Source organism: Equus asinus, chromosome 21 (assembly GCF_041296235.1).
Source record: "Equus asinus isolate D_3611 breed Donkey chromosome 21, EquAss-T2T_v2, whole genome shotgun sequence".
Taxonomy (NCBI): Eukaryota; Metazoa; Chordata; class Mammalia; order Perissodactyla; family Equidae; genus Equus; species Equus asinus.
The window spans coordinates 49,944,056-49,971,980 of NC_091810.1; the positions used below are offsets into that span (position 1 = coordinate 49,944,056).

Below are 27,925 nucleotides of genomic sequence, written 5' to 3' on the forward strand. Positions count from 1 at the left end.
GGATGGGAGGGACTTTGGGCCGGGTATGGCACAACTTGGTTTCTGTTTTTACGGTCTCCTGCTCACCCTTGCTCTCCATTGCCCACCACTGGCGCGGTATGTGGTGAAGAGGGGTCATAAGGCCGTGGAGATCTGGCACCTGCGGGCGCTTCCAAGTATCGGATCAGCGAGATGCAACGATGGGACTACCCAAACGGGGTCGCCCTCCTTACTGTTAGTAGGTCAGGACTCACTCCCCGGGGGTAACGGGGACGCACGGGACTACGAGCGCCGGACACAGGCTCTGCCGCTGAGCAGCGGGCCAAGGGCTCCTTCGGGTGGCAGGACGGGCCGCAGCACTCGAGCTTGAGCGGGGAAAGGGAATGGAGGGCCAGACAGGAGAAGCTGGGGCTGGTGCTCTGGGAGGGTGCCGGGGTAGGGGTCGGGCAGAAGGGGCGGCGGACTCTCGAGCCGCGCCGGGCCTCACCGCTTGGGGCCGCCAGGGAGCTCCGCGCTTCCGTGCGGGAGCCGACACACTCCCGGGGCGGGGCTGCGGCGGCCGTGCACGCGCGCGCACGCGTCGTGTGTCACGGGGCGGGGCGAGCGCGGCCAGGCGCTCCCGGCCTGGTGTCCTGTTTCCGCAGCCTTCGCCGCCTACCTTGCCCCGGCGCACCCCGGCCCGGCCCCATGTACCGCGCGCTGTACGCGTTCCGCTCAGCGGAGCCCAATGCTCTGGCGTTCGCCGCGGGCGAAACCTTTCTGGTGCTGGAACGCAGCAGCGCGCACTGGTGGCTGGCGGCGCGGGCGCGCAGTGGCGAGACGGGCTACGTGCCGCCCGCCTACCTGCGCCGCCTGCAGGTGAGTGTGCCCCTCCCCTGCCGGCCTCCGCGGCCCTAGACTGGGCCATCACGGGCTCTCAGGACCGACCCCGGAACCCCAGACCCAATAGGACCTCCAGCAGATAGGGATTTTGAGAACCTGACCCTGAGACCCCAGACCCACGAGGACTGGGACCCCAAGAGCCCGCACTGCCTCAGAAGACCAGGCCCTTGACAACCAATTCTGAGGACTCTAGACCTATCAGAATTCTAACTCTGGGACTGAGACTCCTTGGGATTCCAGACCCATCGGGACCCAATATCTGAACGCCCCATCTCAACAGAATTCAAGAGTCAGCCCTTAGATTCCAGCACCACCGGATACTGACCAGTTCCCCAGATCTCTGAGACCTCAGATCCTTAATCGGCCCCTTTCTCGGATCCCCGGGATCCCATACTCTTGCCTCCCACTCTCAGATCCCCGGTTGGAGCCACTGCTTCCACCACTGAGACCCAGGCCACCTGGGACACCACTGTTTCCCCAACCATGCTCCATGTCCTCACTCCCCGACTTGGACCCTGAACCTGTAGACACCCCCATCCCCTAGATGACCCCCAAAGCTCTGAGACCTCAGTGTCATTTTCACTGCTTATGTACTCAGCCACCCCCTAAGCTCTTCCTAAGACACTCCCCCACCCCCAACCGTCTCTGAACCGAGGATCCCAGCCCCTGCTGACACTCTCTGGCACTACCCTGCCCACCATCCCTCACAAGCCTCAGGCCCTGATTTTTCAGTCTTCCTTTCTCTGAAAGTGAAGGAGCTCCATTCCTCTTTGTCCCCAGCCTGGAGTGGGGGCTGCTCCCATTATGAGGAAGCAAGTCCTCCCTGTGGCTTCCCCTGGTCTGACTCTGGCCCCATTTCCTTCCAATGGAGGCTGCAGCCCCCGTTCCTGTTCCCCAAGAATAGTCCTGCTATGGGGGCTGGGGTGCAGTGTCTCCAGCTGGTCTATTCTGATCACTGGGAAGGAGGCCCGGGAGCCTCCAGGCCTGGCCTGTGCCAGACACCCTGGCCCCATCCTAGTCCCTACCCTTTAGGAAACATCCTTTTCCAGCCTGGTTCAGGACAAAAATAACAGGATAAATTTGGAGATGTCCTCTGGTCTTACCAGAGGGGATGGGCCCTGGGCCCTGGACCCTCAGCCTGATCTCATCTAGGAGTGCCTGGGGTGAGAGTGAGGAGCCCTGGACACCAGGGCTGCTGGTTCTGGAATGAGCGTGTCAGACCTAGCCTCTCTGGGGATGGGGGCTTTGGGAGGCCTCTGAGGAAAGTCTTACCTCTTCCCCAAGGGCCCATAAGGCCCCTCCCCCAGCCAGGGCCCTTGTGGCTGGGTGTTTGGGGAGGGCAGAGAGGCTACCATCTTCTCTATCTCTTGTTTGCTTTCTGCATATCTGCCTCTGTCTCAGTCTCCCTAACTCTCTCTGTATGTCTATGTCATTCTGACTCTCCACCTGTGTATGTCTCTTCCTTCTTCTGACTCTCTCCTCTGTCTCCGGCACTCAATTTCTTTCTGCGTTGTCTCCCTCTATGTGTCCCTCCCCCGCCCCTTCTTACTTTCTGTGTATGTGTGTCTTTCTCTTTCTCTCCCCCTTTCTGTCTGCTGTCTCCCTGCACTCTGGCACACCCCATGCTACCTGGAGAGCTTTGCTGACCTCTGTGTCCCTCTGTCTGCCCCCATCAGGGAAGCTTCTCAAACTTGCTCTGGAGTGACATCACATCAGTTCTGGGGCTCCTGTGTAGCCTAATGGACCATGTGTGCCAGGGACAGGGGAGGAGTGGAAGTGGCTGGTCCCACAGCTGCTACCCCTTACTCCCTACTCCATGCCAGGCAGGCTGGGTAGATTGGACCCTTGAGTTACTGGGCATGGCAATACAGAATCTGGGACAGGGACCAGGCCCTTCTTTCATATCTGTGCTTTGCCACACACACAGAACTGCTACTTCCTAGGGTAGATCTGGAAGATTCCTAGAACAACTTGAGGGGATGAGGGCTGGCAGCAGGGGTGGATAGAGGAGTTCCCTTTGGTCTATCCTCAGCTACCAGGGAATGCAGAAGGCTCTACGAGGACAGGGCTGTTCTGGAGTGTGACCTTGGTTTTGTGAAGGATCAGCAAGATCCAGAGTGATTTGTTAAGGGCTCCAGACAGTAGAGGCTCCCTACTTGGCATCTCAGTCTAGGCTCTGAGCCAAGTCTGGGGATAGACTAGGTGTGTACTCTTGGCCTCAAGCTGAGGGTCTTTGGGCTGTGTTTTTCCTCTAGACTCCTGGTTTTCTGAGACGTTGTAGCTGAGAACCTCACTGTGGGGTAAAATCCTGAGCATGTCCCCGGTATGTAAAGTGGCCACATGGGGGCCACCCTGTGCCTCAGCTCCCTGAGTGGTGCAGTTTGAGAACCCCATTTCATATTCTAGGTCACATTCCATGTTTACATCTAGTATTCCAGGCTTTAGCTGTAGTGGTCTTCTGTCTGCCCTGGGCTCCATCCGGAGCTGGGTCTGGGCTCAGAACCCTCACTTGGCCCCTAAGTCTAACTGTCCATCCCTGCTCCCCCAGGGCCTGGAGCAGGATGTCCTCCAAGCCATTGACCGGGCCATCGAGGCTGTGCACAATGCAGCCATGCGGAATGGTGGCAAGTACAGCCTAGAGCAGCGTGGAGTCCTCCAGTGAGTGTGGGAGAGGGAATGGTCCTTCAGTGAGTACTGGAGATATGTGGAGGGCAGGATTGGGGGTTGTGCAGAGTGAAGTGGAGCGTGAAGGAGGTGGGAGGTGGAAGGGGCCTGAGCTGTCGTCGAGCATGTTGTAAGGTAATTTCCTCAGTAATCTCTTTGTCCCTCCATCAGGAAGCTGATCCACCACCGGAAAGAGACCCTGTCCCGCAGAGGCCCCTCAGCCTCCAGCCCTTCAGCTATGACCCCATCCACCAGTGACCACCATCTGGATGCTGCTGCTGCCAGGCAGCCCAATGGGGTGTGCCGAGCAGGGTTTGAGCGGCAGCACAGCCTGCCCAGTTCTGAGTATCTTGGTGTAGATGGAGGCCTCTACCAGGTACATGGTGAGAACATCCTGGAGAAGGGAGGTGGGTGAGACTTAAGGCTTTGTCCACAGGCTCAAAGGGTACACTCGAGTCAGTGAGGCAGCCATAGCCTGCCCATGCTAAAAGCTCAGGGACCTAGCCAGGCTGGTACCCCAGATGGCAGCCTATCCTCCCAGATCCCACTTCTGCCTTCCTAGATCCCACCACAGCCTCGCAGAGCAGCACCTGCCACGCCACCCCCACCCGTGAAGCGCCGAGACCGTGACACCCTCGTGGCCTCAGGGAGCGGTGAGAAGGCAGGGTTTGGGGGAATCGAGGGGTGCACCCTGTACTTGGAATGGTTGTCCTACCTGTGTCAGGGAGTTGGGGACCCTAGGCTTGGGGGAAGATAGGGCATGTATTGGGGCAGTTGGGGGCTCTGGGCTTGGTGGGGAGGATCCAGCAGAGGAAGTAGGCCCTGTCCTGGGAAACAGGGGCTCTGGGCTTGGAGGGGTAGGGGCCCCCAGGGAGCTTCCCCAGCATAGCATCCACTCTCTGCCCACAGGCGGCCGCAACACCACGCCCTCTGGGGGCAGTTCTGTGTCCAGCGGCTCCTCAGTCAGCAGCACCTCTCTTGATATGCTCTGTACTGGCTCCAGCTCATCTGAGCCAGGCCCCAGTTGTTCACCCACGCCCCCACCTGTGCCCCGCCGAGGCACCCATACCACTGTGTCCCAAGCTCAGCCCCCTCCGTCCAAAGTGCCAGCCCCCAAGCCTCCTACAGAGGAGGTAGCAGTTGATACAACCTCGGCCCCTGACAAGCTGGAGGCCCTGAGTGCGCTGAGCCTGGGGACCACAGAGGAGAAGGCAGTGGCTGAGACTGCTGTGCCCAGGACCATCGGGGCAGAGCTGATGGAGCTTGTGCGGAGAAACACCGGCCTGAGCCACGAGCTATGCCGCGTGGCCATTGGCGTCGTGGTGGGTCACATCCAGGCCTCCGTGCCGGCCATCTCACATGTCATGGAGCAGGTCCTCCTCTCGCTGGTAGAGGGCAAGGTGAGGGTGGGCAGCAGGGCCAGGGGCCTCCCCATCCTTGGCCGCCCTGCCGCCCCAACCCCCTTCCCACCCTCACACTGCATCCAGCCTTCACTTGACAGGTATCTCTTGAGCTCTAGCTCTGGGCCTTCATTGTGCTGGGTGCTGGGGACATTTGAGCCTATCCCTGAAGGAGAAAGGGAGGAAGAACATTCCAGGCAGAGGCTTAGCCTGGACCAGGGCCATGAGGCAAGACTGAGCTTGGCTCACAGGAGGATGTGGAACCAGACCAGCATGGCTGGAACACAAGGAGTGAGGGAGTAGGTGGTATGGGAGGAGGTGAGACCTAGGGCAGGTGACAGATGAGACCAGATGTGGGTAGCCAAGAGTTCTCTCTGGCTACAGGGAAGGAATGGACACAGAGCATGAGAGAGGGCAGTGCTTTGCTGGCCTTGGCAATGGATAGAAATGGGTGCTTCGAGAGCTGTGATGGAGGCCTAAGTGCTGACACAGGTGTGCATGAGGTGTGTGGGGGTGAGATCCTTTGCTGAGGTTGGAGTACTGGTCAGGGAGCAGGATTGGAGGGCAATGAGCCCAGTCTACACAAAGGGGGCCAGATGGGCCAGAGGTCCCTCCTTAGGGCTCCATCGCTCCTGCAGCTCTGATTTGGGGTTAGAGAGCAGTGGGGTCAATGGACTTGCCTGTGCTGGGCACAGCAGGCACTGCCTGGCCAGCAGGGTTCAAGGGGAACATGGGAGGTGGGTAGATGACAAGTCTGGTGCCTCTTTGTGTAGAATCGGAGGTTAGAGTCTCAGAGTCACATTCAGGCAGTGAGAGAGTCCATGGCCTTCCTCATGGAGGATGTTTATCCAGTTCTGGGATGAGAGGCAAGTTGGAAAACAGCCCACAGAAGGGTCTCACACAGAATCCTGTCCCAGGAGGTTATCAAGACTAGAGGGCAGTGGAGTTAGTTGGAGAGGGATGTAGAATTGGGCTGGTGCCCTTAGGAGCCTTGATGTAGAAGGATGGGCCATGGGAGCAGGTCTTTTGTAGGAGCTTGAGGGGGTGCACTAGGGAGGAGGGAAAAGAACTGGGGGCTGGTCCTCTCACAGGTCCTGGGAGGATGCTGACTAGGGGCAGTTCTCGTAGGTGAGGCCAGGAGCCCTTGCCTGACTCTGGCCTGGAGCTCATACCCCTGACCTCAGGGTCTGGCTTGAACTCCAGGCCTTGGGGACTTCCTGGAGAGAGTGCTGAGTCATGCCTCGTCCTCTCCCCCAGGACCTGAGCACTGCCCTGCCCTCAGGACAGGTCTGCCATGACCAGCAGCGGCTAGAGGTGATCTTTGCAGACTTGGCTCGGCGGAAGGACGATGCCCAGCAGCGCAGCTGGGCCCTGTATGAGGACGAGGGTGTTATCCGCTGCTACCTGGAGGAGCTGCTGCACATTCTGGTGCGGAGTGGGGGCACAGAGGTGTCCCCCAGTATGTGGAGCATCAGCCCCCACCCTGCCCTATCCCTCTTTAATGTGCTCAGGAGTCTCCCATCCATGTTCTCAGCATGCTCACAAGTGGCTGCACAGCTCACAAGGAGTAACTGTCCCATTTCCTCCTCCCCACAGACTGACGCAGACCCTGAAGTTTGCAAGAAAATGTGCAAGAGAAATGAATTCGAATCTGTCCTGGCTTTGGTGGCCTACTACCAAATGGTGTGTGCAAGACGGAGGAGAGGGGGCATGGAGGGACCTGGGTAGAGGTGGGGGTTCTGGGCGCTGAGCACACAGAGTCCCCTGCCAGGAGCACCGGGTGTCACTGCGGCTGCTGCTCCTCAAGTGCTTCGGTGCCATGTGCAGCCTGGACGCTGCCATCATCTCCACACTTTTGTCATCTGTGCTGCCTGTGGAGCTGGCGCGGGACATGCAGACAGACACGCAGGGTGAGGCAAAGGGGAGCTTCCTGCCATCTGGGGGGGGTTCCCACCATCTGTAGCGGCTCTGATTGCCTGCCCTGCCTCTTCAGATCACCAGAAACTCTGTTACTCCGCCCTCATCCTGGCCATGGTCTTCTCCATGGGGGAGGCAGTGCCCTACGCACACTATGGTAAGAAGGCAGGTTGCCAGCTGACTGCAGAGAGCCCACAGCCAGCTGGAGTTGGCACCCATGGACTCAAGGCCTGGGGACCCACTGATCATAGCCTGACAGGGATATGGTGTCCCCAGGGCTCACAGAAACCCAGGGAGGCTGGGTGGTTGGGGTGGGGGGGGTGTCAGGGCTGCAGACTTCCATATGTCCCTCTCCCAGAGCACCTGGGCACACCCTTCGCCCAGTTCCTGCTGAGCATTGTTGAGGATGGGCTGCCCTTGGATACTACAGAGCAGCTTCCAGATCTCTGCATGAACCTGCTTCTGGCTCTCAACTTGCACCTGGCAGGTGGGGATGGGGCCCGGCGGGAGGTGGCTGACCAGCTAGGGGGGCTCTCCAGGCTTAGCACCTGTGCTCTTGTCTACACCCGTGTTCTTCCTCAGCCCCTGACCAGAATGTCATCATGGCTGCCCTGAGCAAACATGCCAATGTCAAGGTCTTCTCCGAGAAGCTGCTGTTGCTCCTGAACAGAGGGGGTGAGGGCCAGGAATCTGCGCAGTGCCACTTTGATATCATGTGACTCCATGACCCCCAAAACTCCCTGGGATGACTCTGGGCCCCCCATGAGTACCACATGACCCCTCTTCCCCCACCCCTTAGATGACCCTGTGCGCATCTTCAAACATGAGCCGCAGCCACCGCACTCCATCCTTAAGTTCCTGCAGGATGTGTTCGCTAGCCCTGCCACGGCTGCCATCTTCTACCACACAGACATGATGGCGCTCATCGACATCACTGTACGGCACATTGCGGACCTGTCACCTGGAGACAAGGTGCCTGGAGGTGGCTGCAATGGTGATGGTAGCTGTGTAGAAACTGAAACAAAATGGGGGGATATGACACTGAATGGAGACGAGGGACAGGGGCACTGCTGGAGCCAGGTAAGTGTGGGAGGCTGCTCAGAAACCATGACAGGTGTGCCAAGAGTCAAAGGAGCCAGGCATGAGGTGATCTGGGGCTGGGCTGTCTGCAGAAAGCTGAAGTGGAGGGAGTGGTAGGAGGGGAGGAGAGAGGAAGTGGAGTTTACACAAAGCCTTGGGAAGTTGTGATCTCTTCTCAGAGGAAGGGGAAGTGATCTGATTAACATCCTGAATGTAGTGTAGACTGTATGAGAGCACAGTGGAAGCAGGAGGCTGGTGAGGAAGCAGCTGCAGCTGTCCAGGGGGCCTGGGTGGGGTCGGGAGAGGCTGTGGCAGTGGGAGAAGAGGTCGGGTTTGAGTGTGTTGGAAGCAGGTCTGGCAGGGCTTGTGGCTAGCTTTGTCTTGAGCACCCAGGTGGATGAAGTGCTGATTGCTGAGGCAGGGAAGAACTTTTGGCGGGAAAATAGAACTGTGTTTTGATGTGTCAAGATTGAGAAGATGCCTGCTAGACATCCAGGTACAGAGGGTGTCAGGGAAGCAGTGGGATGTGAATCAGGACTGGAAAGGAAACAAGACGGATGGGTTAGAAGGAAGCTCAGGCCTCAGCCCAGGCAAAGTAGGAACAAGTAAGGAGAAACCCAGGAGAAAACCCAAGAAAGCAGGAGTCCGAAGCTATGTGTTTGGAGAAGGAGGAAGATGAGTCATCTCCACAGGTAGGAGCCTGAGTAAGATGAGGGCTGAGCATTGGCCACTGGATTTGCCACACAGAAGCTGTGGTGACTGAAAAGCAATGTCAATGGAGTGGAAGGAAGACAGTCCAGTTGGAAAGTTTAAGAGAATTTGAAGTTGGAGGGGAGTGGCAATGAGGGGGAAGTGGAAGCAGTAAATGGAGATAACACTTGGAGTTTTTTTGTGGAGGAGAACAGAAAAAGGGAGGTGTGGGTCACTGGAGGGAGATGTGGGGTCAGGGAGACTGTTTTAAAGGTGGGAGATGCTGGTGCACGTCTCTGAGCCAGAGGGAATGATCCAGTAAGCATAGAGGAATGGCCAACGTGTTAGGGAGAGTGGGCCACTGCAGGAGTCAAGTAGATCAGGCAGCGGGGAAGGGTCCAGCACCATGTGGAGTGATGGTCCCTGACAGGAGCCAGAGCAGTTCATTGTGGTGGAGACAGGTAAGATGTGGGTGCTGAGAGGGGAAGACAGGGTTTCTTAAAGATTGCTTGTTTTCTCCATGAAGCAGAAGGCCAGCTGACCCAGAAGTTTAAGTTTGGAAAATGGAGAGAACGTGGGTAATGGTCCTTTAAGGGAGAGTGAACACAGCAGAGAAAAGTGGTAGAGTCCCAGGCAGTGCTTCGCGCCCATTTGTGGTTTGTGGCAGGGAATGAAGTTCAGGCCTGCGCATGGCTCTACTTAGACACTGGGGTTTGATTTGCACGCGCTTTGGTCTGATCAGGGTTGGGAGTTAGTAGAGTGATGCTACCTAAGGAAGGTTTTGGTATTGACTCCTGTAATCATAGGTAAAGAGAGCAATGAGTGATGGTGAGGGGGCAAACAGAGAAATGCCGGGGTCGGGTCAGTGGATTGGGCCTCCCGGTGAGGAACGGGAGCAGCTTGGGTGTCAGATTGGAGGGGCTGTTGGAGCTGTCCAAGCCAGAGGGGTTGGCAGTGGGGAGGCAGTGTTGGAGATGGATTCAGGGCATCTATACAAGGTAAGATGGCCAGGTCTTAGGAATGGATTGGATGTTGGGTGTGCAGAGAGAGAGCTGTCAAAGAAGACACCTCTGTTTCTGGCTTGTGTATTTGAATGGACAGCAGTGCTCTTTATTAAGATGAAGAACATGAGAAAGCCTTCAGCTTTGGGAAGATGGAGAAGATCATGAGTTTGATGGTGGATATATAGGTTTGAGGGCTCTGTGAGATATGCAGGAGATGATAAGTGGGCAGTTGGATATTCTCATCTGGAACTCACCAGAGAGGTCTAGGCAAGAGGTATGAGTGTGGGTCACCATTTGAAGCTATGGGTGTGAATGAGATCTTCCAGGGTGAAACGATAAAGTGAGAAGCAGAGGGCCTCTGACTATAGACAGTGGCACCGCGGGGCCAAGCATTAAAGGATGGGCAGGGACTCGCTGCTTCCCCTTGCCACCTCTCTGAGCTAGGACTTCCCTGGGCCAGCCACATCCTGGATCTGTGTCTGGGATGATTCATTCATTCACTTACTTATTCAACAACTATTGAAGACCAGGTACATGTGCCAGGTACATTCTGGGTGCTGGGGGTGCAACCCTGATCTTCAGTGGTGTGAGGTGGTCCCCAGCCCTGGGGTCCATGTGGCTGCCGTGAGGGAATAGTGGCCTGTCCCTGGCTGGTGGCAGTCACAGTCCCTCCCTGGGGTCCCTGAGCTTGCCTGCTCTTCCCACAGCTGCGCATGGAGTACCTCTCCCTGATGCATGCTGTGGTCCGCTCCACGACCTACCTGCAGCACCGCCACCGGCTGCCCGACCTGCAGGCCACATTACGACGCATCCTGACCGAGGAGGAAGCCTCGCCCCAGTGCCAGATGGACCGCATGATTGTCCGAGAGATGTGCAAGGAATTCCCAGTGTTGGGCGAGACCCCCAGCTAGCACCTTCCTCTCCTCCCTTCCCTGCAGCCCTGGGCAGAGTGCAGGGGACTTGGAGGCTTGGCCCTAAGAATGTTTTGCACTGACAGTGTGAGCGGAGGTGATGGTGGACGGGAGCTGAGCAGGGCCCCCACCTGAAGTAGAGCTAATGCAAGGGGCCAAGTGCAGGACTGGGGACCACACTCTGGGAGCTATGCTGGGGCGAGGGGAATGTTTGAGCCAAAGCCCCTCCATCTCCCGGTAGGCTGCCTCTTCAGCATGCCCCCCTCCCAACACACACATGCACAGAGTCCTGCTGCTGCTGCTCCAGGCTGGGCCAGAGCCCCCATCCCCACCCTGCCTGGTCTGTGTCTTGGGCCTCAGCAAGCCATGTCCTTGGGATGAGGGGGGGGCATCTTCCGCCAGCTCTGTTCTTTGCCTTAGCTTTGTAGTGAGTGCTGCTCATGTGCTCTCCCCACCCCTGCTCCCTGTGGGGGTCGCTGCCCCTCACTCCCACCCCCAGGAGTCTTGGCCAAGCTGCTGCTTTGAAGGCAGAATCTTGGAAACAAACCATCCATCCTGGAGCCTCACAGAATAGGGTGATGGCACTGAGAAAGCCAATGACAGAATCTATTTTCTCTGTAAAAATGTAGACTGAAAAGCCATGTATATTGTTCTACATGCTGCAGCTCACCTTTGGAAATAAATCACAGGCATCTGGAAACAGGCTTCCCTATATGGTTCTGTGTGGTGGTGGGAGACGTTGGGGCGCCGGGGCCTCAAGACCTCCTCACTAGCTTGCCCTGACCTCTCCTGTGTGAGGAGGTGATAGTCCCTGACAGGCCTGTCCATCAAGGTCCCTTGAGCCCTGTTCCAGCCTCTCTTCCCTGAGTTCCCACTTCTCCTGGGCCACACCTGAGTGCCGTGGTCCATCTGCAAGTGACTTATGTCCAGGCTTCATTTACATCTTTCTTTGCCTTGAATGCCATCTCCCCGCTGTTGAAACCCTAAGACCCTCCCTCAGTGTTCTCAAATGAATCAGGCCCTGCCCTAGCCCTAGGCTCCCTAACTGCCTAGGCCCTTCCCAGCTCTGTTTCCCTTCCTCATTTGTCATTGGGCCCAATAAGATACCCTCATTTTGCAGCCTCAGCAGAGATGTGGTAATTACTGTAGAGCAAAGAGAGTATCTCAACAAGTGTGGGGTTAGATTTGCACTACTGTTTGAGGGGAATTAGGGGCCAACATTTGGCAAAAACTTCATTTTCCTTGTGGGCTTCAAAGACAACAAAGACTCTTGCCATAAGTGGGAGAGAAGAGTCAGGAACCTACAGGCAGACACAAGTCTGAAGTAGTTTTCATCAGTTCCCTTCATTTTTTGCCTAAGACGATCTCATCAGATGATTCCACACATCCAGAATCATTGATACTCTGACTTCCAGTCATGACTTTTCCTTTCTCATTGGGCTGCTGAAGGCAGAGGGCTGTTATTCTCCCAGCAAGACTATGGAAAGGCCAGGGCTGCGGTGGGGTCCCCAGGAAACAGGTCCTCAGGAAGCTGAGGCAGGAACACTTGATGGAGCCCGTGGGAGTGAAGCACAGGAGGCTGATGGAGAGATGTCCTTTCTTAACTATTGACTCTTTGAGAAGGTTAAGCACACAGGCTCACCTGGACCTGAGGAGAGGATGACAAAATGGCTCCCAGTAAAGCTCTGTGTGGCACAACCTGTCACTCCTCTTCATCCTGGAGGCATTCTGCCTCCTCTTTCACATTCAGAATCAATGACATTAACTTCAGTCGTGACTCCTTTCTCATTGGAGTGCTGAAGGCAGACAACCATGAGTCTCCTCCTGAGACAGGGTAATTCGGTGAAAAGCACAAGTCCTCAGGAAGCTGAGGCAGAACATTTGACGGCCTCTGTGTCTTGCTCTGTTCCCTGTTATGATGCACACACTGACCTTGTGGGAAGAGCAGGGCTGTGCTGTGCCATCTGTCCCAGTCCCAGCACCTATGAGAAAGCGTGGCCCCATAGCAGGAGGATCAGAAGCCCCTGCTGCTTCTGCACAGTTTTCCAAGGGGGCCCTTGCACATGTTTGTAAGGGATACAGGAGGCCCAGCTGATGAAGTCAAATAAATGCTGGCCCCTGGCAGCAAACAGATGCTCTGTGAGGGTCCAGGAGTCTGGGACCCCCTTAGCAAATCCTTTGCTGATGGTCTCACAACACGGAATTATAACCACAAATGAAAATGATGATTAGCCAGAGAATTCCTCAGGGAGGGGACTGTTTGAGAAAACACCTTTTTGGCTGCTTGGAAGGATGGTAGACATAGGATGTAGCTAGGCAGGAAAAGGGCAAAGAAAGGAGAGTGGGTGGGGTTGAAGGGAAAAAATTCAAGAAATTTTGAGGGGCAATGAGGGAAAAGGGTTTGGGCTGACCTCTGGGCTCGAAAAGTTGCCTAAAGGTGCTGGCACCATGTCTGTGGGACATGCCCGCTGGACCACAGGCTGCACATGCATAAGGCAACTCCACGGTAAGGAGTTGACTGAAGATCACCCGCCTGCTCAGTCCTCAAAAGATACAGACTGAGGGGGTGGGCTCCATGGCCAAGTGGTTAAGTTCACGTGCTCTGCTTCAGCAGCCCACGGATTTGCAGGTTCAGATCCTGGGCATGGACGTAGCACTGCTCATCAAGCCATGCTGAGGCAGCATCACACACAACAGAACTAGAAGGACCTACAACTAGGATATACAACTATGTAGTGGGGGGCTTTAGGGAGAAGAAGGAAAGAAAAAGATTGGCAACAGATGTTAGCTCAGGGCCAATCTTAAAAAAAAAAAAAAAAAAGATACAGACTGAAGCTCCAAGTAGGTGAGGACAATCTTCTTTTTCTCTTCTTTTTATGGGAGAGTAACATACTATGAAAAGTATAGTATGTAGGGACTGGCCCCGTGGCCAAGTGGTTAAGTTCACGTGCTCCTGTTTGGTGGCCCAGGGTTTCGCCAGTTTGGATCCTGGGCGCAGACATGGCACCACTCGTCAAGCCACGCTGAGGCAGCATCCCACATGGTACAACCAGAGGCACTCACAACCAGAATATACAACTATGTACTGGGGGGCTTTAGGGGAAGAAGAAGAAAAAAAAAGATTGGCAACAGATGTTAGCTCAGGTGCCAATCTTTAAAAAAAAAAAAAGTACAGTATGCAAAGAATACAGCTTAATGGATTATGACAGAGAATGCCAAGATAACCCCCACCCCAGTCAAGAAATAGAGTATCACCAGTCCCCAAAGCCCACTTGTGCACGCCCTCTAATCACCGACTCCCTCTTCCTTCCTAGAGGTAGTTGCAGATAAGTTTTGCCTGTTTTTGAACTTAATGTAAATGGAATCATAGAGTATAAACTCGTGTGTCTGGCTGCTTCACTCACCATTAAGTTTTTGAGATTCGTTCAAGTCATAGTATGTGGTTGCAGTTTGTTCATTCCCAATGTTGTGGGTTATACCCTCATTTATCCACTGTTGATGACTTTCCAGTTGTTTCCAATTTTTTTCTATTACAAATAGTGTTCTCAGGAGCATTGTACGTGTCTTCTTAAACATTTGCATTGTACTGGGGGTATATCTCAAGAGTAGAATTGCAGGGTCACAGGCAGATACTGCCAAATAGTTTTCCAAAGTAGTTGTACCAATGTACGCTCCTCGAGTAGTGCTGAGAGTTCCAGCTCTTCCATATCTTTCCCAAAACTTAGTGTTGTCAGTTATTTTTATTTTAGTCATTCTGGTTGAGTATAGTAGTATTTATTTTTAAATTTGCATTGCACTGGATGACTAAAGAGGTTGAGTGCCTTTTCATTAGTTTACTGGCTACTTAGATCTTGCCTTTTGTGAAGCACCTGTTCAAATCTCTTGCCCTTCCATCTACTGGGTTGTCTATCTTTTATTGATTTGTAGTATGTCCTCAAGATATAAGTCCTTGGATTCCATATCTTACAATACCTTCTCCCACTGTTAATGTTGTCTTTTGATGAAAGGAAGTTCTTTAATATAATCCAATTTTTCAAGATTTTCCTTTATGGTTAGTGCATTTTGTGTCCTGTTAAAAAAATCTTTGCTTAAAGTCATGAAGAGCTTCTGTGTCCTCTTCTAAAAGCTGTGTTGTCTTTCCTTTCATGTTCAGATGTCAAATCTATCTGGTACTGATTATATGGATAGTATAAAGTAGGGGTCTCATTTAACTTTCTCCACATGGATATCCAACTGATCCAGCACCATTTATTGAAAAGCCCATCCTTCTTCATGTTGGCTCTTAAGAGCCACCCTTCTCAAAATTGAAGTCTCCCTCAGCTTTAGGCCTCTCTCTGGATTTTGTTCCATTGGTCTGTCTATTTCTGCACCAGCACCACACAGTCTTGATTTTTGTTGCTTTCTTGATATCCAGTAGAGGAAGTTGTCCTTGTACTTTGGTTTTCTTTAAAACTGTCTTGGGTATTCCTCATCCTCATACATTTTAGGATATAGTTTGTCAGTTTACACACACATACATAATAACATCTACTGGTATTTTTATCGGAGTTGCATTGAATCCGTATATCAATTTGGGAAGAATTGGCATCTTTAAAATATTGAATCTTGCAATGCTTGTACATAGTTTTTCACTCCATTTATGTCTTTATTTCTTTCAATAGTGTTTTTATAGTGTGTGTGTGTGTGTGTGTGAAAAGTCGTTGTACACCTTTCATTAGATTTATTCCTGGCATTTGATTTTACCTAATGCTATTGTAAATGGCATTATTTATTTATTTTTTGAGGAAGATTAGCCCTGAACTATCATCTGCTGCCAATCCTCCTCTTTTCTTTTGCTGAGGAAGACTGGCCCTGAGCTAACATCCACGCCCATCTCCCTCTACTTTATATATGGGATGCCTGCCACAGCATGGCTTGACAAGCGGTGTGTAGGTTTGCACCCAGGATCTGAACCAGTGAATCCTGGGCTGCTGAAGTGGAATGTGAGAACTCAACTGCTGCACCACCAGGCCAGCCCCGTAAATGGCATTATTTTTAAATTTTTTAATTTTCTAACTGTTGCTGATATATAGAAATTACAACTGATTTTTATATATTGACCTTGTGTCCAATGACTTTGCTAAACTCACTCCAACAACTTATCTATAGGTTCTTTTGGATCTTTTACATACACAATCTTGTTGCCTGTGAATGAGTTTTATTTTTTCCTTTCCAATTCTCATAACTTTTTATTATTTTTCTTGCTTTACTGCACTGGCTAGGCCCTCCAATATAATATTAGGCTTGTGGTCATGAATGTAAAATGTTTTTCTCTAACAATGCTCTGCTGGTCCAGAAATGAGGAATATACAAATAGTCTATTTTAACTGAGGTTAGATTTTACCCCAGCCAGTCAGTCTAAGAAGAGCAGGGCAGGAGAGTCGTTATAGCACCGATTCTATAAGGCTAATAGTAAAGGTAAGGAACTGAGGAGGTGATGAATGATGGATTGGAGATCTCAGTGAAATCAAAGAACCGTTGGATAATTGAGCTGGGCGAGTTGGCCAGATCTTCTGGCCTGCTCTCCCAGCAAGGTACCCCTGAGAAGGAGGGGGCAAACACAGGGTAGAGAGGAAAAGGCAGGAGGCGAGAGGCTGAGCTGTCTTAGAGGACAGTTTCTGCCAAGACCTTGCCTCTGGTCTCCTGGACTGCTCTTCATCTGCCCCACAGCAGCCTCAAATCCATGTCTCTGGGCCCTGGGTGGACCTTCTAGCTTGGAACTGATGAGAAGAGATGGAGGATGAATCATGTAGGGGTCTTGCTATGTTCCTAGGAGGTAGGGGCAAAGCTAGACTTGGAGGGGGGAATTATCATCAACTTCGTTTTTGTCTTTACAGGCGGCATTAGAAGTTGCTACTGGTGGTGAGGCATAGAGGTGAGTCCAGAAGGGGAGGGGGCAGCCTCCATGGAACAGCAGTCTCAAAGGGAGGACAACAGTGAGGCAGGAACATCAGGGAGCAACACCGCGAGTCAAGGGTGTCAAGGAGAGGTCCAGGACTTGCTCTCCACAAGCCGCATCAGCTGAGGCCAGTGCTAACCTAGTGTAGACAGCAGAGCTTGATTTCCCTCGGCCATGGTGCTTTTATGCCTCTGCACATTTGCCCACATAGCCTCCAAGACCTAGAATGGCTCCTCCTTCCCTTGCAGCTGCGACCTCCTCTTGGTTATTCAAGGCTCTGCTCAGGCATCTTCTGCAGGAAGCCTTCACGGATCGCTAAGTTAGCTCAGGCGCCTCCTCTGGGACCCCAGCATCCCTCCCCCTAGTGCCCCCTCTGTCTCTCTCCTTTGTTGGTGTAAAGTTTTTTGCCCTTCACTCGATAGACTGTGGACCCGGAGGGCGGGTGTGCCGTCAGAACCATGTCCCCGGTCTCACTCCTGCAGCCCCTTCACTGACTCGGCCCGCATCCAAAGGAGTTCCGCCTTCAGCGCCTCTGCTGATGCTCCACTCTCACGCCCATAGGAACTCAGACCGTATACCAGTCGCGAAGCTCCGACCTCATGGGGTCCTCAGATTCGGAGACGCGGGTGGGGATCACTGGAGCACACTGACCTTCTCTCTTGTAGCCACGTGGGACGATCGGGAGGTGGAGCCCGCCGGAATCCCGCCTCCCGAAAGGGAAGAAGTCAAGAGGCCAAAGAATGCGCTATCTGATTGGTTGATGATGATGTCATAGGTACCCTTTGGGGCGGGCCAGAGACCTTAGCCAGGAGTTCTCCGCTGGTTCGAAGCAGGAGTGGGGCCCGTTGGAGCGCGCTAGACCAGGGCCCTGACTCCCTCCTCGGTCCTAGGACGCCTGCGCCCTTTGCACGTGGTGCTACAGGGTGTTGTCGCTGCTGCCTTTGCAGGCCGGTCCTTGGAGAAACTCCTGGATTATCTCTCAGGCTACCCTGGAACCCGCGGAGTCCTCTCCCCCGCAGACAATGAGTCCGCCGTGAAGGGCGGGGCCTCCAATTGTGCCAATAGAAACAGTGATTTTTTATTGGGACGCTCTGCGTTCATCCACCGCCCCCGCACGTCTTCTGTGTCGTCTATTCCGCCGCCTGTGCCCATTGGCCAGCTGGGGTCGACTTGCGCCAGGAGTTGCCCAACGCTGGGAGACTGCATTAAATTCCGAGAGGAGGATGGAGCTTCCGTTAGTCCCTTCAAGGGGTTAAAGGACGTGGTAGTGACGGGCGAGGGGCGGGGATCCGAGGATGCCAGACCTGCAGCCTTGCGGCAACTCCAGGCTCTCCGTGGCATCCCAGAACCCTCGAGACCAGCGGCCTGGAGATGGGAGTGTAGCCTTCAGTGGGGGAGCCCTCAGCCTGGGAGAGTGCTGGGGGTCGGCAAGGCAGAGAAGATTTTGGCCTATGCTCCTGCCTCTGGCGGGTCGCCTCCCGTCCCTGCTCTGCAGGGGCGCTCCAAACAAGCAGATGGTCGCGACATGTTTCATGAGTTAAAACTCACTGATCGAACAGTTAAAGCTATTGTTCGGGCTGCTGGCGTTCCAGGTCCCCGTCTAGCCATCGTCCCCTCTGCCCCCAGGATTCCCCATGGTACCCTTGCCCAAGAGTTTTGAAAACGCTCTTTCTGCACGTCATGGGCAGCAAATTTTCAGACCAAAATCCGGGACAGGGTTCTAAACTAGTGCTCAGGAAGAGGGACAAGAGACATGCAAGCAGAAGAAAGCCTAGGAGATGGAGCTGGGTTAGAGCCCTAGGAGTAGGGAAGCCGATGAAGGCGGTGGCCGCAAGCGAGGAGGGTGGATCCGGCGGACGAACCTCCGCGCCCTGTTCAGCACCGTGGGCAGTACTTAACGATTACCCTTAATAAAGATGGCTACAACAGCCTCTACAGTCAGAGTTGCCATGCGCGACGGGCTGTACCACCGGATTTGGAGCTTCGGGGCGGAGGTGGAATGAACCATCGCGGCGTCCGGGAGCCATGTTGGAGCGGCGGGAGGCGGCTGCAGCGTCGGGGATGCTGTGGTGGGGGCGGCAAAAGCTGGGGCCGCACGCCAAAGGGGCTCTGGCCACGGAGTAGATGGTGCCCAGAGGGCGGCGGCGGTGCGGAGCGACAGACCGAGAGGCGGGGGACCGGGGCGGCGGCAGGGGCCTGGGAGGGGGCCCGAGCAGCGGGGCGGACCCAAGGCCCGGACCGGGACGGGGGGTGGTGGAGGCCGTGTGCAGAGGCGGTGGGTGATGGCGAGGCAGCCGCTGTGGTGGAGTCTCAGGGGGCCGACGACCCCGCTACTCCTGCTTCTCCTCCTCTCTTTGTTTCCTCTCAGCCGGGAGGAGCTGGAGGACGGCGGGGGCCAAGGCTGGGACCCGGGGATAGCTGCCGCTACGGGGCGAGGGGCACAGATCGGCGGCGGAGCCTTAGCTCTTTGTCCCGAGACGCCCGAGATCCAGGAGGACGGAGAGCCTGGCCTGGGAATCAGGGAGCCTGTCTTCGTGGGGCTCCGAGGGGGAAGGCAAAGCACCCAGAGTGGTCGAGGGCCCCCTGAGCAGCCGGACCCGGGGCTGAGGGCGGAATATGGGGTCCAGGCATTAGGCAGCCATGGGAGAGAGACAGGACAGGGACCAGGGTCTCTGTTATGCTGGCGCCCAGAGATTTCCTCTTGCGGGAAGACAGGACCCTTGCGAAGAGATAGTCTGTCGCTGGAGGCTCTATCCCCAGGGGTCCCGGGCCCGGAGGACAGCTCGCCCTTCCCTTCGGACCTTCTGGTTCCGCCCCGTGGTTCCAAATCAGTGTCCTCCCAGAGGAATCTTGGGAGAAGCGCCCTCCAAAAAGTGGGAACCATACGCTGCTGTGGGGAATTGTGGGCATCAGGACGCAGGAGTCAGGGCGAGAAGCGCGCTACATCCCGAGAGGAGAGGATAGTCCCCCGGACGGACTGTCCTCCCGGGGCTGCAGGATCTGACCCCGAGCTTGTTTCAGCACCGCGCACGGCGAGGACAGCTCCCGCATCTAGTTCAGCACCGCGCAAGTCTCGGACAGCTCCCGAGCCAGCACCCGAGCGCATGCGCTCCCGCGGTCTCTTCCGCCGCCGCTTCCTCCCGCAGCGCCCCGGGCCGCGCCCCCCGGGGGTCCCGGCCGAGCCTGGAGCCTGGAAAACACTTCCAGCGAGCCGAGTCCGCCCCCGCCGCGCCGCGAACCGCCACCCGCAGTTTCCGCAGTACAACTATCAGGCGCTAGTGCCCGAGAACGAGGCGGCGGGCACTGTGGTGCTACGCGTAGTGGCGCAGGATCCCGACACGGGCGAGGCTGGGCGCCTAGTCTACTCGTTGGCTGCGCTCATGAACAGCCGCTCCCTGGAGCTTTTCAGCATCGATCCGCAGAGCGGCCTCATCCGCACGGAGGCCGCTCTGGACCGCGAGAGCATGGAGCGCCACTACCTGCGCGTGACGGCGCAGGATCACGGCTCGCCGCGCCTCTCGGCCACCACCATGGTGGCCGTTACAGTAGCCGACCGCAACGACCACGCGCCGGTGTTTGAGCAGGCGCAATACCGGGAGACACTTCGTGAGAACGTGGAGGAGGGCTACCCCATCCTGCAGTTGCGTGCCACAGATGGCGACGCGCCCCCCAACGCCAACCTGCGTTACCGCTTTGTGGGGTCCCCAGCTGCGCGCGCTGCGGCCGCCGCCGCCTTCGAGATTGATCCGCGTTCCGGCCTCATCAGCACCAGCGGTCGTGTGGACCGCGAGCACATGGAAAGCTACGAGCTGGTAGTGGAGGCCAGCGATCAGGGCCAAGAGCCTGGGCCGCGCTCTGCCACCGTGCGTGTGCACATAACCGTGCTGGACGAGAACGACAACGCACCCCAGTTCAGCGAGAAGCGCTACGTGGCACAGGTGCGCGAGGATGTACGCCCGCACACAGTGGTGCTGCGAGTCACTGCCACCGACCGGGACAAGGACGCCAACGGACTGGTGCACTACAACATCATCAGCGGCAACAGCCGAGGCCACTTCGCCATCGATAGCCTCACAGGCGAGATCCAGGTGGTGGCACCTTTGGACTTTGAGGCGGAGCGAGAGTATGCCTTGCGCATCCGGGCACAGGATGCAGGCCGGCCACCATTGTCCAACAACACAGGCCTGGCCAGCATCCAGGTGGTGGACATCAATGACCATACTCCTATCTTTGTCAGCACACCCTTCCAGGTCTCTGTCCTGGAAAATGCGCCCCTGGGCCACTCGGTCATCCACATTCAGGCAGTGGATGCAGACCACGGGGAGAATGCCAGATTAGAGTACTCCCTAACTGGTGTGGCTCCTGATACACCCTTTGTGATAAACAGTGCCACTGGTTGGGTCTCTGTGAGTGGTCCCCTGGACCGTGAATCTGTGGAGCATTACTTCTTTGGTGTGGAGGCCCGAGACCATGGCTCACCCCCACTCTCGGCCTCAGCCAGCGTCACAGTGACTGTGCTGGATGTTAACGACAATCGGCCCGAGTTTACAATGAAGGAATACCACCTACGGCTGAATGAGGATGCAGCTGTGGGCACCAGTGTGGTCAGCGTGACTGCTGTAGACCGTGATGCCAACAGTGCCATCAGCTACCAGATAACAGGTGGCAACACTCGGAATCGCTTTGCCATAAGCACCCAGGGGGGTGTAGGTCTGGTGACACTGGCTCTGCCACTGGACTATAAGCAGGAACGCTACTTCAAGCTGGTGCTAACTGCATCTGACCGTGCCCTTCATGATCACTGCTATGTGCATATCAACATCACAGATGCCAACACTCACCGGCCTGTCTTTCAAAGTGCCCACTACTCAGTGAGTGTGAATGAGGATTGGCCAGTGGGTAGCACCGTGGTGGTCATCAGTGCCTCTGATGATGATGTAGGTGAAAATGCTCGTATCACCTATCTCCTGGAGGACAACCTGCCCCAGTTCCGCATTGATGCAGACTCAGGGGCCATTACACTACAGGCCCCACTGGACTATGAGGATCAGGTGACCTACACACTAGCTATTACAGCTCGGGACAATGGCATCCCACAGAAGGCAGATACAACTTACGTGGAAGTGATGGTCAATGATGTGAATGATAATGCTCCACAGTTTGTGGCCTCCCACTACACGGGGTTGGTCTCTGAGGATGCCCCACCTTTCACCAGTGTCCTGCAGATCTCAGCCACTGACAGGGATGCTCATGCCAATGGCCGGGTCCAGTACACTTTCCAGAATGGGGAAGATGGGGATGGAGACTTTACCATTGAGCCCACCTCTGGCATTGTCCGCACAGTAAGGCGGCTGGATCGGGAGGCAGTGCCAGTGTATGAACTGACTGCCTATGCCGTGGACCGAGGTGTGCCCCCACTGCGGACTCCAGTCAGCATCCAGGTGACAGTGCAGGATGTGAATGACAATGCACCTGTCTTCCCAGCTGAGGAGTTTGAGGTGCGAGTGAAGGAGAATAGCATCGTGGGCTCAGTGGTGGCCCAGATCACTGCAGTGGACCCTGACGAAGGCCCCAATGCCCATATAATGTACCAGATCGTGGAAGGGAACATCCCTGAGCTGTTCCAAATGGATATCTTCTCTGGAGAGTTGACGGCACTCATTGACCTGGACTACGAGGCTCGCCAGGAATATGTGATTGTGGTGCAGGCCACATCTGCCCCTCTGGTCAGTCGGGCCACTGTGCACGTCTGCCTAGTTGACCAGAATGACAACAGCCCCGTGCTCAACAACTTCCAGATCCTCTTCAACAACTATGTATCCAACCGTTCAGATACCTTCCCCTCAGGCATCATTGGACGCATCCCAGCTTATGATCCAGATGTCTCCGACCACCTCTTCTATTCCTTTGAGCGGGGCAATGAGCTGCAGCTGCTGGTGGTCAACCAGACCAGTGGGGAGCTTCGACTCAGCCGCAAGTTAGACAACAACCGCCCACTGGTGGCCTCCATGTTGGTGACTGTCACAGGTGAGGGGCAGGGGACAGGCAAGTGACCCAGTGAGCTCAACCCGTCAGGGCCTCAGGGGCTCCACAGGGCACCTCAAACCAAAGAGGGATTCCCAGGCCTTCCAAGAATCCCTAATGTGCTGGGTTCCTGCACCCCATAGGATCTGCCATAGACCTCGCAAGTTAGGTTTACATAGTCTCTCCTTAGGTTATTGAGCAGTTTCCACAGAACCCAAAAGATTCTAGGGCATCTAGCAGCCTCCATAAAGATTGCATGAACTGTCTGTTACTCTCGGGATAGCCCCCCTCCCTCTGAAAGGCTGGAGGTCCTTGGTTAATACCCTGGAGGTTGCAGGAAAAGCTAGCATATGCCTGTCAGCCCACACCACACCCCTGTTCAGATGAAGGGTTACTTTGGGTCCAGTGTCACCTTTGCCCCATCTGTGCAGGAGAGGGAGGCCAATAGTTTAGTAGTCAGGAAAAGCAGCTTACTCCTCTGGCAGAGTACTTACTACTTCAGGTAGAGAGTGGGCCCACGTTGGTCTGCCTGCCGTCCAAGGAGCTGACCAAAGCCCTGCCCTTTGAGAAAATGTCCTAAGGTCAACCTGCCTCTTTCCTGCCTCTGCTGCCCCAGGCTTTCAGTAAGGTGCAGGCTGGAGAGGCCCTTGTAGTCCTGCCTGCTGGAGGCTGCAGAAGTTGGCAGACAGACTTTACTGGTGTTCATTCCCCAATTCTGGAGCATGGACTCCTAGCACTGCCAGAGAAGGCATAGTCTTCATTTATCCCTCAATTCTGGCAAAAACTAACTCTATTGACCACTCAATGTGTGCTAGGGTCTGGGAACAAGGCCTCATCCTCCTTTCTGGGAGTGGCCACTGAGATCACAGCACCTGGGTCTGGGGGCAGCTTGCTGACCCAGGAATGCTGAGGGGGAGAGGGAGGGGTCCAAGACCCTCCTGGAGAGAGGGAACTTGCTCACCCAGGGTTCTAGGGGATGGGGTTGAGTGGTCACAGAGCCAGGGCCCCTTCTAGTGTCATGGGGAAGCAGTTTGCTGACCAGAGATAGGGGATGGCTCATCCCTGACCTAGAACCCTCTTTGTTTCTTGGAGAGGATGTTTGCTGTTTCTGCAATGCTGGAGAGTGACGGGGGTGGGGGGTGGGCGGGGCAGGGTGTGGGTGTGTGTGTGAATGGGTGGTCCATGGCCCTGGTTCCTCTTTTTGTCCTGAGTTGGGGTGGCCTGCTGACCATGATAACTTGGGGAAAGGTGGGTTACTGACCAGTTAGGGACCTCCTTGTGTGCTGTTGGAGGAATGGCTTACCACCCATGGGCACTGTGGGGGGTTGGGTGATCCCTGGCTCAGGCCCCTCCTTGTGTTGGAGGGAGGGGAGAGGAAGCAGCAACTTGTTGACACCTTGATGCTAGGGGAGCTAGTAGTCACAAGCCCTGGAACCCCTGTGTCCTGGCAGGGTCAGCCTGCTGACTCAGAGGTGCTGGGGGACTGGGCAGTCACTGTCCCCAGCCCTCTTGTGTTGCAGGGAGGGGCAGCCACTGGCCTCAGACTGACCACTGCCCCTACCCCCGCCCGCAGATGGGCTGCACAGCGTCACTGCTCAGTGCGTGCTGCGCGTGGTCATCATCACGGAGGAGTTGCTGGCTAACAGCCTGACCGTGCGCCTCGAGAACATGTGGCAGGAACGCTTCCTGTCGCCGCTGTTGGGCCACTTTCTGGAAGGCGTGGCCGCGGTACTTGCCACACCTGCCGAGGACGTCTTCATCTTCAACATCCAGAACGACACGGACGTGGGGGGCACTGTGCTCAACGTGAGCTTCTCGGCGCTGGCGCCCCGCGGGGCTGGCACTGGCGCTGCAGGTCCTTGGTTCAGCTCCGAGGAGCTGCAGGAGCAGCTGTACGTGCGGCGCGCAGCACTTGCCGCCCGCTCACTTCTGGACGTGCTGCCCTTCGACGACAACGTGTGCCTGCGCGAGCCCTGCGAGAACTACATGAAGTGCGTGTCGGTGCTGCGCTTTGACTCGTCTGCGCCCTTCCTGGCCTCGGCCTCCACGCTCTTCAGACCCATCCAGCCGATTGCAGGCCTGCGCTGCCGCTGCCCGCCCGGCTTTACGGGAGACTTCTGTGAGACCGAGCTCGACCTCTGCTACTCCAACCCTTGCCGCAATGGCGGCGCCTGCGCCCGGCGCGAGGGAGGCTACACCTGCGTCTGCCGGCCGCGCTTCACCGGTGAGCAGGGTGCAGGGCTGAGGGCCCAGCCAGAGCTGGGTGAACCTCAGGCAGAGCGTTGGGGCGGAACTACAATGCACGTGAGGACCGCACATCATTCTTGAGCCAGCTGGGGTCGCGGTTAGACCGGGAACCTAGAGCTTGACCTAGAGAGAGCCTAGGGCCATGAGGGAATAGAGGCCTTAGGCCCGGCTGAGGTTGTGAAGGAGGCGTGGCCGTGGATGGGGGCGCGGCTATGAGGGGCCGTGGTCGTGGAGCGGGCGGGACCCTGGGAGGGGCGTGGCCGGAGCCAGGGCTCGAGAGTGAGGCGGGGCCAGACCACATTGGGGCGTGCCCACAGGGAGCTCGACCTTTCAGAGGTCTTGGAACCTGCTCGAAGCATGCGGCCGTTAGAGGGGCGGGGCCCGCTGCAGCAGTGGCCGGCGCAGTGGTTTCTGCTTCTGACTGCGACTTGACCCCTAGGAGAAGACTGTGAGCTGGACACCGAGGCCGGACGCTGCGTGCCCGGCGTCTGCCGTAACGGGGGCACCTGTACAGATGGGCCGGACGGCGGCTTCCACTGCCAGTGCCCGGCGGGTGGCGCCTTCGAGGGCCCACGCTGCGAGGTGGCGGCGCGCTCCTTCCCGCCCAGTTCGTTCGTCATGTTCCGAGGCCTGCGGCAGCGCTTCCACCTCACACTGTCCATCTCGTAGGTGCCCGCCCCATATCTCTGCGAGTCTCCAAGCCATCCCTAACTACATGACCCTGACTCAGATTTCTGACTGCCACATCCTGACGTCCCTCAGGACACCGTCCCCTCCCCTGACGCCCGACCTGGGTGTCTCAGAGCATCACTGCTCCTGACCTCACTGCACTGGCCTCACCCGCCCGTCCCACCCTCTCTGGTCGCTTCCTTTCTCACTCCAGCCTGGGCGGGCTTCCCGCGAACCTTCTTGTCACAGGGATGGTGTGTGTGAGGAGGTGTCCTGCTCCTGACGCATGCTCTGCCTATCTCACCCAGATTTGCAACGGTGCAGCCAAGTGGGCTACTCTTCTACAATGGGCGCCTGAATGAGAAACACGACTTCTTGGCCCTGGAGCTCGTGGCTGGACAAGTGCGGCTCACGTATTCCACTGGTGGGTGCCCCCATGGATGTGTGTGGGCGAGTGGGTGCGTGTGTGGGTGAGATGGCTGAGCCCCAAGTCCCCTCGGATTTGCCTCACTGCACACCTGAACACACACCTCCATGCCAAACAGACATCAATGAAGACCTGACCTCCATGGCCATTCCTTGTGGGAAAGTCCATCTCCAAATGTTATTGCTTCGCCTATCTGTCAAAGGCACTCTGGATCAGACACTGTGATCACTAGTTGTGGGAGTGATCTGATGCATCCAGGGTCACTCTGGGAGTAACTGCCTACATGACTTGGGGGGGATACTTAGCAGCTCCTGACAACCCCCCATATGCATTCCCCTCAACAGGTGAATCCAACACGGTCGTCAGCCCCACAGTTCCAGGGGGCCTGAGTGACGGGCAGTGGCACACAGTGCATCTGAGATACTACAACAAGGTGGGTGCCACCTTTGGCATGGGAGTATAGGGGGAGCTTGGATGCCAGGTTCTGCCCCTCAGGGGTCACCCTGGGGGTCCTGTTAAGTGGTATGCTTGGGTCTCTAGCCCCGGACAGATGCCCTGGGGGGTGCTCAGGGCCCTTCCAAGGACAAGGTGGCTGTGCTGAGCGTGGATGATTGCAACGTGGCGGTGGCTCTGCAGTTTGGTGCTGAGATTGGCAACTACTCATGCGCAGCTGCTGGCATGCAAACAAGCTCCAAGAAGTGAGGTCCCCAGCCCCAGATCGCCATGCCCTCTGCCTGCCAAAGCCCGCACCAACCCTTCACATAACCCTCTCCTCACTCCAGCTTGCCAAACTCCCCGTCTTTCCCCAAACCAGCAGATTTCCCTCTCCCCACTAGGACATTGAAACCTCACCTCACCCTAGCCCCATCCTTGTATTGCACCCCAGACTCCCTTTTCCCACACGATCCCCAGGCTCCCAGTCCCCCAAAGTCTCTACTCCTCCTGGTTTCTCTAATGCCCCACATCCCCACCCTGCCTCAGTCTCAGTCTTTCCTCCTAGCCCTCAACCCCAGCTCTTCCACCTTTCCCCAGACCATCTGCTCATTGTGAGCTCTCCTTTGCACCCCTACGACTGAAGTGAGGCCACAGCTCCTTCCCCAGCCTGGCCTTACCCTCCTCCCTCAGTCACTTTACCCTCTGAATCCTAGCCCCCCCATACTTCCTATGGCCCCCAGGAGCAACCCTACCTTGGCCCCAGTCCCACCAATGACCTGGACCCCTGACCCCCAGGTCCCTGGACCTGACGGGCCCTCTACTCTTGGGAGGTGTCCCCAACCTCCCCGAGAACTTCCCCGTGTCCCACAAGGACTTCGTCGGCTGCATGCGGGACCTGCACATTGATGGCCGCCGGGTGGACATGGCGGCCTTTGTTGCAAACAATGGCACCACGGCAGGTAGGCCATGTCCCTATCACAGGGAGGGGGTGGAGGACTACAAGGACTGCCTCAAATCTTACCTCACCCCTGTCTCCTTTGGTTGTAGGCACCATGTCACAGCCTAGTCTTTAGGGCCTGCCTTTTACCATCTCTACCCTCTGAGAGAACGCGGGGCTGAGATTATGGCCCCTTTGGCCCCTGACCCTTATGTCCTGTCCAGCACTTGTGTCCCCACTCCTGTTCTCACATCCTTCATGTGCCTTCCTCTCCCAGGCTGCCAGGCCAAGCTGCACTTTTGTGACTCAGGCCCCTGTAAGAATAGCGGCTTCTGCTCAGAGCGCTGGGGCGGCTTCAGCTGCGACTGCCCTGTGGGCTTCGGTGGCAGAGACTGTCGGCTCAGTGAGTGGGTAGCGTGGGGCAGGAGGGGCCTGCAGGGTAAGTTCTGTTCCTGAGGTGGGGCTTGTGACCCTGCTCCTTTATTCCCTCAGCCATGGCCTATCCCCACCGTTTCCATGGCAACGGCACACTGAGCTGGGACTTTGGAAATGACATGGCTGTGTCTGTGCCATGGTACCTGGGGCTGGCATTTCGGACACGGGCGACAAAGGGGGTCCTGATGCAAGTACAGGCTGGGCCACACAGCGCGCTTCTCTGTCAGGTGTGTCTGTCCTCCCAACCCCTCCCTAGACCCTCAGTTCTCAATCTCTAATGCCTCCT

At 56.2% G+C, this 27,925-nt stretch overlaps 2 protein-coding genes across 8 annotated transcripts in view; both read left to right on the plus strand.

The window, feature by feature from the left end:
* Nucleotides 1-14: 14 nt before the first annotated feature.
* Nucleotides 15-11,245, plus strand: NCKIPSD (NCK interacting protein with SH3 domain). Of its 5 annotated transcripts, none has more exons than XM_044754020.2 (13): nt 15-221; nt 3,410-3,519; nt 3,697-3,901; nt 4,088-4,178; nt 4,435-4,925; nt 6,183-6,353; nt 6,522-6,608; nt 6,697-6,835; nt 6,919-6,999; nt 7,201-7,329; nt 7,425-7,517; nt 7,642-7,814; nt 10,324-11,245. In XM_044754020.2, the coding sequence occupies exons 2-13, from the start codon at nt 3,473-3,475 to the stop codon at nt 10,525-10,527; spliced, it is 1,911 nt and encodes a 636-aa protein (XP_044609955.1). In that variant the 5' UTR covers nt 15-221; nt 3,410-3,472; the 3' UTR covers nt 10,528-11,245. The 5 variants fall into 5 exon arrangements, with proteins under 5 accessions (XP_044609955.1, XP_070349015.1, XP_070349014.1 ...); XM_070492914.1 differs by having other exon boundaries at nt 40-221; nt 7,642-7,824; XM_070492913.1 differs by lacking the exon at nt 15-221 and adding an exon at nt 552-837 and having other exon boundaries at nt 7,642-7,824.
* Nucleotides 11,246-13,714: 2,469 nt separating this feature from the next.
* LOC106830652 (cadherin EGF LAG seven-pass G-type receptor 3) overlaps nt 13,715-27,925 on the plus strand; it is a 43,852-nt gene continuing 29,641 nt past the window's right edge. For 2 of the 3 annotated variants that reach the window (XM_014840320.3, XM_044754292.2), the window contains exons 1-9: nt 13,715-22,492; nt 24,063-24,713; nt 25,176-25,401; nt 25,714-25,829; nt 26,177-26,265; nt 26,373-26,530; nt 27,063-27,226; nt 27,482-27,607; nt 27,697-27,866. In XM_014840320.3, the coding sequence (XP_014695806.3) occupies nt 18,748-22,492; nt 24,063-24,713; nt 25,176-25,401; nt 25,714-25,829; nt 26,177-26,265; nt 26,373-26,530; nt 27,063-27,226; nt 27,482-27,607; nt 27,697-27,866 (5,445 nt within the window). In that variant the 5' untranslated portion in view covers nt 13,715-18,747. The remainder of the gene's footprint in view (nt 22,493-24,062; nt 24,714-25,175; nt 25,402-25,713; nt 25,830-26,176; nt 26,266-26,372; nt 26,531-27,062; nt 27,227-27,481; nt 27,608-27,696; nt 27,867-27,925) is intronic. The other variant, XM_070492912.1, reaches the window with a different exon arrangement.

Bases quoted from the DNA above. Each gene is read 5' to 3' on its own strand.
- NCKIPSD (XM_070492913.1), top strand. From the start codon at position 667: ATGTACCGCGCGCTGTACGCGTTCCGCTCAGCGGAGCCCAATGCTCTG. The intron at 3,520-3,696 runs GTGAGTGTGGGA...TCCCTCCATCAG, and splicing joins GAGCAGCGTGGAGTCCTCCA to GAAGCTGATCCACCACCGGA. The intron at 7,518-7,641 runs GTGAGGGCCAGG...CCCACCCCTTAG, and splicing joins GTTGCTCCTGAACAGAGGGG to ATGACCCTGTGCGCATCTTC.